The sequence below is a fragment of the Phragmites australis genome, chromosome 22, assembly GCF_958298935.1.
Source record: "Phragmites australis chromosome 22, lpPhrAust1.1, whole genome shotgun sequence".
Classification (NCBI taxonomy): domain Eukaryota; kingdom Viridiplantae; phylum Streptophyta; class Magnoliopsida; order Poales; family Poaceae; genus Phragmites; species Phragmites australis.
In genome coordinates this window covers 13,357,031-13,366,964 of record NC_084942.1, presented here as the reverse complement: position 1 = coordinate 13,366,964, position 9,934 = coordinate 13,357,031, and the positions used below count along the sequence as shown (strand labels likewise).

Below are 9,934 nucleotides of genomic sequence, written 5' to 3'. Positions count from 1 at the left end.
ATGAATTATTCAATTTTCAGCGCATTTATTCAATGAAATATATTTCATTAACTATTTCATGAGTACACATAATTTTAACAGGTAGAGTATGCCATTAAAATAACAAAATTTGATTGACAATTGTAGGAGCTATATTTATTTTTCTATACATTTTACAATTTTCAGCCAATTTCTTAATGTATCAGTAAACTAATTCTTAATTTGTATTCCTTTTCTCGAATTACTATCTCCATGACCCAGTTCTCGGAAGAAAACTCAAGCAACGTGACTCCACGTCAGCCCATTGTTAGCAGTCGTCCGATTGGAGTCGACAATTATCGAGCGACGTTCGATAGCACACTGTGAATTGGGCCACGCGGCGACAGCGCATGCGAAACGCGTCGCATTGGGCCGTTCGGGAGCTGGCATGAGCTTCTGCGTGCTTCAGGATAGATCGAAAACGGAGTACAAACGCCGTGCCTGCTGCTGTGAGATTGATCTGGAGAAAACTGCAGGAATCGTCGGAGGACAGGGGAAATAAATCGCGAGCAGGTATAAGGCAAGGGGAAAAGGCAAGAGGGCGCCTGTATTCTGTAACCAGCGAAGAAGAGGTATATAAATCGCGTCTCCGAATGTTGTCGCTCTTTTAATCTCGCTATTCGTTGCTCTTTCAATCTTGCCTGTTCATTGAACAAAGAGGATCAAGGTTGACTAAATATGCGTTTTAAATATTTTTTGCGCAAGGAATCTCAGATAGCAAGAGCTCGGTGATTCTTTCCGTCGCTCGAACTGAAGGTAAGTACATCGTCTATTGTAAGCTCCTTATCCTTTCGATATCGCTTCAGGATTTTAAAGAAAGAACCGGATGTGACTGATTGTCCATTTCAAATTCTACGGTTGAATCGACATATCCCCCCCCCCCCCGCCCCCCGCCGCCCCATCCGGTTTCCCTTGTTTTAGAGTTACCTATAAAAACAACTGCTCACATGCAATTCTTACTTCTCTACTCTTGTGTTTGGTCTCGAACCACAGCTGCTACTAACATGCTCGATGAAATGCCTGAGAGGAACTTGCTTTGCATTTGCAATATTATTCAAGATTAAATGTTGTCGATTTCCCTGTTTTACAATTAGCTATAAAAGAACTGCTACTCTCTCATCTCTTATTTTCGCCCTCCAACAATAGGTAGTGGTAATATGCAATTGATAGTCTCTCTGCTCTCACATGTTCGATGAAATGACTGAGAAAAACGTAGATTGTATTTACAATATTGAGGAAGATTAACCTTTCTCTATTATATATGCAGTGTAATGCCCTCAGTGTAGTATACTTAGCTTGATAGTTTTTTTTCGACAATGCTATAACATAATTAATAATGTGCCATCTTACATTCTTATCATGGGGTTGCCGTAGCCCTTCATGTGTACTTGTGCTAGTACCACCTGATGCGAACAGTTGAACTGTGTGCTCTGTTGTTTTGGCTTTGTAGTATATGTAGCTAGCTGCTGCCATCTGCTATAAACCTAAATTGGAGTCCAGCTTGAGAATCATATCAACCTACTATCATTATAAGTAAACTACTGGTACAATTGATCTTTTTAGGCATAAAACTACAGTTGAAATGTGCAGACTTGGGCAAGTGAAGCTTCAGGACTTATTTATACGCTAATTTGAAGCAATTGGTTGTATCAAATGAATTAGCTCAACCTCATTGTATCACATCGTTGCATGTTGCAACAGTATTACAATATTATAAGGTATAATAACTAAAAGAATCCTGCATGATCTGTATCCTATTTCAGGACAATTTTCATATTCACATCAAGCAGGGAGAACATCAACAAAGCGAAAAAGGAAGAGAAAAAAAGACACTTTGAAGGTAACAAACTACAATATCTCAATTGCACATAGTATTTACTGTTTATAAATACATTGAAATTAACGAAGCAATATGTTCTGTATGTGTGCGATGTGTTTAGTAGAATGCCAAGAGTAAGTATTTCATTCGTCAATCTGCTGCATCAAACATTGCCAATAATCGGAGCAAAATACGCATCATTCTTAATTGAATACATGGAATATGGGACTGTACTAGCAGGATTAGAGATGGACATACCTAAATCCAAAAAAATTCCATCTGACAAAACACTCTTCTTTTGAGCAGATACAATGGATGATCTCAACCTACAGAGGCAGCAGATAACTTTAGAGGCTCTACATGCCCGTCAAATAATATTCGGATTTAATGTACCTGACTACAACTACCATAAAGCATTATTTTATCAAAAAATAAGTAAATCTGTTATCAATGTTGAGCTAGAGGCACTTAATTTTAGTAGAAACTTTATTAGTACCACTAACATGCTGATATGGAGAAGTATGAGTATTTTCTATCCGAATGTGCTAATTTCTCACACTGGTTGTAATAACATTAGATGTGCTGATTTGGTGTCTTGCAATTTATTAAACCAGAATTTAACTTACTATTTGTAGTACTATCAATTATTTTTATTTTGACTGTTTTACTAACAAGTGTAGCTCAATTATATAATATCGATAAATTGAGTACGCATAAGCCTTATTTGAAGAAAAGGCGTAATGCTATACAGATATTAGATATTGATACGAGTAATATTATTACTGATAATATTAATTATTTGGAAAATAGAACAAAAAGATGCAAAATAAACACTGGAAAGAAACGCAAAACATTAGAGTCTATAGATCAATCTAATATTCAACAGTTAATAAAACGATAGCTATTAAATACACAAGTAAAACATGCTTATTTATCTGTACCATGTGGAATGGTCTATTTTTTAACAAAACACATAGAATACCTAAAAGAAACATATAGCAAAAGATCATACTTCGGCACACCAGACTACACATGCAAATATTATGGTGTTATATTTTGGTTAAAAAGAGTTCATTGGTATAAAGATGTTTATATTATGTTAACCCAACGGAAGGAGAACTATTCTATTTACGCATGTTGTTAATGATAGTAAAAGAAGCTATGTAAGGAACCGTCCAAATTGTATTCTAATTAATCATTAGGACGATCATTACATAATCACGACCACAATGATTAATCAGAATCCAATCCCGGTAGTCCCAGCAAGTGTTTTATATCCAAGATCGGAACACGAGGCTTTACATCATGCTTCATCAAATTAAGGAATAACAAAGAGCGAATAATGAAATTATATTACAAGTCTTTAAGTCATTACAGATTTACATCCATTTATGAAAATATACGCTAGGAGGACAAAAGAATCACTTTATCTCCTAGCCGCTTAGAGAAACTACACATCAGAATATAAAGTCTATTACAACAAAAGATAGGTGGGGCCTTTTGCCTAGAGGCACCACCCCAAAATGACATCACCCGAGTAGAAGGCACTACTCTGTCTCATCGCCAATATCGGTAGGCATGAAGTAACCGAAAACAACATCTTCCTTACCTGCAAAACTCATCAAAGCAACGTGAGTACGAAGGTACTCGCAAGGCTTAATCCATAATGGTTACATACAATAACCCGACTCCAAGGATAATGCATCTGGATGAATTAGCAAGGAATCAGTCATAAGGTTAAGTAAATTTGTATGCAAAAGCAAAATTCGACTCAAGTGTGAGCAGCTACACCTAACCACTTATACCCTTCTAACCTGAGATCAACAACATAAACATATATGTAACTTGAAACATCTCAACTCATCATCAATCATCATAATTACTTCCCAACATAGAATAACATCATTCCACATAGGGACTCTACGATTGATGCAAATGGACAGAAGCATGATCATAACCGAGAGCGCAGCAATTCAAATTGTTCTTACACCTTGCAAGGGATACATCTTTACCTACACGACATGAGACCACCCTCCATACAACCCGTCAGTTGCAAGCGATGATTCACGTGACAACCTTTCCCAAATAAGCCATAACTGTTTGAACATGCGCCTATGGGTGCGGAGGTCATCTAGAACTACTCCGCAAGCAAACTAGGTACCTATACAAGCCGGCAGCCCACAGCACCATAGACTCACACGCCAAAAGGCCACAATAACATAAGATACTTGGCTCACCCGTCCCATATACAGATATGTGGAAAGTGCAGAAAGTGTTAAAGCCAACTGCAACAATAGTTGGTGCTTAAACGATGCAAGCGGTCTATGGCATTCGAGTTCCTTTCCTGACCTATCCCTAGCACCGCCTGCATCTTACCTCATTCTCACATCTCATAGATCCCATCATCAACATTATCCTTGTAATCAATAATTAAGCCTATAGCTCACGAACGATGGTCGAACCACCGCTCGACTTCTACCGAGAACCTATGCATTTCTAAGCATCTCGAATAACTTTTTAAGTTAGACAACAACATGTTATACCCGGGTTACAAGGATAGGGATCATCAGCAAAATATGAGGTGTAAAGAGGTATGCTACAAGATGCATAAAGAGTGAGGATGCAGTACAACAAGCTAAGAATACAAAGATACGCGAAAGGACAAAGAAGTCTCCGATCCAAGCAACATCTAAACTTCTGACTGAATACCGGAGCTTCCGGTATAAGGTCGGAACTTCTGGGTGGTCGGAACTTTCGGGTGTTTTTTCGAACAGGGGTTCTCGAGTTAGCTTAACTCAGATTAACCGGAACTTCCGGTAGAAGGTTGGAACTTCTGGGTGTTTTTCCGAACATGGGTTCTCGGGTTGGCTTAACTCGAATTAACCGGAACTTCTGGTGGGTTGGAACTTTCGGGTGGTCGAAACTTCCAGTTGTTTTTCCGAATAGGGGTTCTCGGGTTGGCTTAACTCGAACTAACCGGAACTTCCGATAGAAGGTCGGAACTTCCGAGTGGTTGGAACTTCTAGGTGTTTTTTCCGAATAGGGGTTCTCGGGTGGTTTAACTCAGATTACCCGGAATTTCCAGACTATAAACTAGAACTTCTGGTTTAACTGACAAGCGTGAATCGTAACGATTTCCTTGCCGATTCAACTTGCATGGTTCACCAATATAAGGAACAACATGTTTACACTAGCCCAAGGGTTCTAGACTCCATCTACCCAAAAAACACAAGCATGATTCCCGAATTCTACCTTATCCAAACTTCCCTACTAGCTCCATTTCATCAAAAACTAAGCGGTGCTTCCCAACTACTCAATCGCAGCTCAAGAACCCAAACTTAACCAAACCAATTCGTGCATTCTCACCATGAGGATCTTAGAGACTTACCCAAGGTCCTTGTTGAGGCTGGTGACCGTCGAGTGAAGGGAGAAAATGGAGGAAAAAGCTTGGAGAAGAGGGACAAAGCTGCAGCTCCTTGTGGCTTCACCAAACAAACCGAGAGAGATTAAGAACAGCTCGAATCCTTCGTGCATGCGCAAAAAGATTGGATGAATGGGAAGCTTAGAAGCTAGGGCACACAATGGTACCATATACACACCTTGATTTTTGCTTCTTGAGGGATGATTTGAGGGAGAAATGAAGGGGGTTTGAGAGGGGGAGCTGCTGCTCTTTGGGCTGGGCGTTGGAGAGAGGGAGTGAGAGTGAGGGGGTATGAAGGAGCTGCTGCTGCAGCTGAAAGGAGAAGGAGGAGGTGGTGGGGCCACCCAGCTCATGTGGGCCCACATGTAAGTGTCCTTTTTCTGAAAACAACAATCCTCTTTTCCTTCCCTTCTTAATTCCATAAAAGTTATTCCGGTGTTCCAAAAATTCTAAAAAATTCTGCACGGCAACTATAAAACAAGACGAACCCACTTAAATTGAATTCACTCACAAGGCCTATTTGGAAAAATAAACAAGGTTTCTCCGAATAGGGTCACTTGTATAACTCCTATCAAATTTTCAGCCACCATTGGAAAGACAAGCACTCAACAATTGCTCAACAATTAACGTGATGCTCATGATGTATGATTATGCTTAATGACATATCTACAAGATTTGCGATGTGACAAGCTACAAGCTACAATGACATAAAAACATATAAAGGAACCGTATATCAAACTTTCAAAGAAGCATGTGCAGCCAGAGGGTTATTAAATAATGATGACGAATGGTACATATCATTTAATGATGCAGCAACTTGGGCCAAATCCTCTCAACTAAGATATCTTTTTACAACAATGATATTATTTTGCAATATTCAGGATGAAAGATAAAATTTTCAAAAAAAAAAGGCAAAAAATGGTAGATGATATCTAACATAGAATAACAATACGATATCACCCTGTTCATTACAAAACTCCCGAAAATGAGATATGTGGCATATTATTACAAGAGCTAGAGGAAATTTTCTCAAAAAAATGGAGCTAATATAAATATGTTCAATTTACCTCCAAAGACAGCACAATTTACACAATTCTCTACCAACCATTTAATAGAAGAAGAAATGAGTTATGATACTGAGCATTTATAAGAAAAAGCAAATATATTATATGCGAAGTTAAATAAAGAGCAAAAAGAAGCTTTTCATAAAGTTATTGATAGTGCGCTAAATAACAAAGGAAACTTTTATTTTATATCATGAAATGGTGGCACCTGGAAACATTTTTATGGAACACTATAGATTCATACCTCAAAGCACAAAAAAAAAAATAGCATCATTAGGAGTAGCATCATCGTTACCTCCAAATGGTCACACAACACATTCAAGATTCAAGATACCGGTAGATATCGATGAAAATTCAATATGTGATATAAAACGTGGAACAATGTTAGTAGACCTATTGATTGAGACATCTCTTATAATATAGGATGAAGCTTTAATGACAAATAAGCAATGTTTTGAGGCTATAGATAGATCTTTGAAAGATATAATGAGCCAGAGAAATACAGATGCAAGCAATGTACCATTTGGAGGAAAAGTAGTCATACTAGGAGGAGATCCAAAACAAATATTACCAGTTATCGAAAATGGATCGAGAAGTCAGATAGTAAATGCCTCTATAATTAAGTCATACCTTTGAAAATATGTCAAAATAATTTATCTTACTAAAAACATGCGTTTAAGAAAGAGGGACCCAACAAGTGATAACTACAGAGAGATCAATCATTCAATGAATGGATCCTAGGTTTGGGAAATGGGACTATCTCATCATCAACAAATATAAACACTAAAGATTGCACATTGATAGATATACCAAAAGAGCTACTACTATGTCCATTAGGTCCTAAAATTGACGCATTAGTAGATGCTATATATCCCGAGTTTACTAAAAAATATTCGCACGCAAATTACTTAAAAGAGAGAGGCATATTAACGCCTACTAACAAAATAGTTGATGAGATAAATTCGTTTATACTAACACTTGCACCAAGTGAAGAAAGAGAATATTTAAGTGCAGACTCTATATCAAAATTCTTTGATACATGCAATGACGTAGATATTTTGTATCCAATTGAGTACCTCAACACGTTAGATGCAAACAATTTTCCTCAACACAAACTCTGATTAAAGTTGTAGTTCCGATCTTGCTATTACAAAATCTAAGCCAAAGCCTGGGTCTATGCAATGGTACAAGACTGATCCTAACCAAGTTAGGAGATAATATGATAGATGCTATTATAATAATTGGGACAAATATCGGAGAGGAAATTTATATTCCACGTATCAATCTAACAACAAGAGGTTCTCAATGGCCTTTTGTTTTAAATCGTAGACAATTCACTGTAAAGCTTTGTTACTCAATGACAATAAATAAAAGTCAGGGCCAAACATTATCAACAGTAGGTGTATATTTGAAGAAACCCGTATTTACTCATGGACAATTATATGTTGCAGTATCACGTGTTACAAATAAAGACGGACTTCAAATACTTATACAAAATGACGATGGAACATGCGCTTCTCAAACACAAAACATAGTCTATAAAGAAGTATTTAATTACATATAACTATATCAATTGAACTGCTAGTAACTATTCAGTTTATTTTTCTTTTCCCTTGCAGATGAATATCAGCTTGTTGTCACAGATACAACCTGGAGGATATACCTATGTCCTATGTGTTAGAATGTTAAGGATGTGGAAATTCGGAGGAAGAAATGATGACGACCCACCAGTAAAGCACCTTGATCTTGTTGTCATAGATCAAAAGGTAACACAACTTTTCAATTTGCGACCTCCATTTATCCTGAATGATGACAGCTATGAGACATTGTATGGATCGTTTTTTTATCCCATGCTTTAATGGCAGGATGTCCACTACGGACACTGAGGACCCTCTAATACTGCAAGCCAACCATTAATCAAACATCAACTTTTAGGGCATATATGAGTATGTGACTAGGTTGTTACAACATAGTCTGTCACCTCATTTTCGTCTCTATCATTATGTGATTACGTTGTGACAACATCTGCATAATTATTTCACAACTTACCCGATGATCTTTACAGAACGAAATCTGAATTTATCATGTCTGCCAACGTTACCTTCTACTGGGAGTATCACACATCTACATGATCACTTGTTCTGATCCTACTACAACAGGCAGGCAGCCTATTCCTCAAAAAGTACTTGTAGTTTGATAACCATATTTATATATGGATACTAATACTCCTTTTACTTCCAGGGAAAATTGTTGTCATGAGGAAGATCACAGTTGAAAGAGCGACACCTGGATTCAGGGTAGTTCGAAATCCTCGTATGATCAGGTTGAATAGGAGAACTGAAATAGCTGAAGTGCAGAATGAGCCTCCTGATTTTCTGAAATACACATTCTCTCTTACTGCATTTCCGGACCTGTATCAGCACACAAACAAAACAGATCAATTCCTAGGTATACAGACATTTATTATATGTTTTCAAGTTTCAGCAGAATTCCTTAATGTGATCTCTCATATAAACTCTCTTCATTTGTAGATGTCATAGGCCAGATCATTTTGGTTTCCAATACAGCAAGAGTGTTAACTAGTCAAGGAAAATTACAGACAAAAAGGATTATCAACATGCAGGATCTCAGGTTAATTGGCTTTTCATAGTTACATACATCCTATTTCCAAGTATAACTGCACGTATCGTAACACTTGTGCTACTGTTACAGTGGCAATCGAATTGACCTCTCACTTTGGGGACCAAGGGCATTGGAATTCAATGGAGAATCAGTTTATGAAATCGGACAAAAAAATCACATTATAGCTATCTTTGTTGGTACTCCCATGAAGTCATACAGGGGAGGACCTCCTTTCTTAAGCAGAACTTCGGCTTGTCTTTGGTACATAAACAACTTCAGAAATCTTTCTTTTGGTGTAAATACAACTTTATAAACAGCATGGTGAACAGCATGGTCAAACAATGTAGCATAACGAACACCATGGTCACAGTGTTACTCATAGTTTGCTGTAAATAACATAGCTTATCTGACTACTTATTTTGGTCAGATTCCAGAAGACCTCTACTTGTCTTCAACTTATGTCTAGAGTACTCCTGATTGAATCTGCTTCTGGTACAAGGATATCACCAACTTCGTTCAGGAAACTTTCTTTTGGTGTAAATCCAGTTTCATAAGCAGCATGAAAAATAGGCTGGTCGAACAGTGGAGCACCACAACCGACATAGTCAGATAGTGATGCTGATGTTTTGCTGTAACTAGCATAGCTTATCTCAATACCTATTTTGCTCAGATTCGAGAAGAACTGTGCTTGCCTTAAACTTATGTGTACAGTTCTAATCGAATCTGCTACTGCTAAAAAAGCAGTGTAATCTACATAGCTACAAAGCTGTGTAATCCTCGTAGCAATGGACCTCGGCACTACTACATCTATTGCTGTAAAAACTTACAACTACTACAACCACTGCCGCGCCTGATTGCCCTGTTTGCTGCCTTGTATAGGACATAGTAGAAATCAGTATCTTAAAGCAACCAAAAATAGCAGAGTATTAGCTTCAAACTATATGACTAAAATAGTAAATGCGTGAAGAACTGATTTTTGTATATGCATTA

The 9,934-nt window shown here is 37.6% G+C and overlaps 1 protein-coding gene across 6 annotated transcripts; it reads left to right on the top strand.

Annotated features, from left to right (window-relative positions):
• The first annotated feature begins 277 nt into the window (after positions 1-277).
• LOC133905571 (replication protein A 70 kDa DNA-binding subunit A-like) lies at positions 278-9,709 on the top strand. 6 transcript variants are annotated; one of them, XR_009907639.1, is made up of 6 exons: positions 278-590; positions 733-774; positions 1,782-1,858; positions 7,942-8,088; positions 8,188-8,280; positions 8,388-8,477. XR_009907639.1 is itself a non-coding variant. In XM_062347396.1 (6 exons), exons 3-6 carry the CDS (start codon positions 8,451-8,453, stop codon positions 9,255-9,257), a joined length of 561 nt encoding a protein of 186 aa, XP_062203380.1. In that variant the 5' UTR covers positions 5,147-5,623; positions 7,942-8,088; positions 8,388-8,450; the 3' UTR covers positions 9,258-9,709. The 6 variants fall into 6 exon arrangements, 1 of the variants encoding a protein (XP_062203380.1); XR_009907642.1 differs by having other exon boundaries at positions 279-590; positions 8,188-8,268; XR_009907640.1 differs by having other exon boundaries at positions 279-590; positions 724-774.
• Positions 9,710-9,934: the final 225 nt, after the last annotated feature.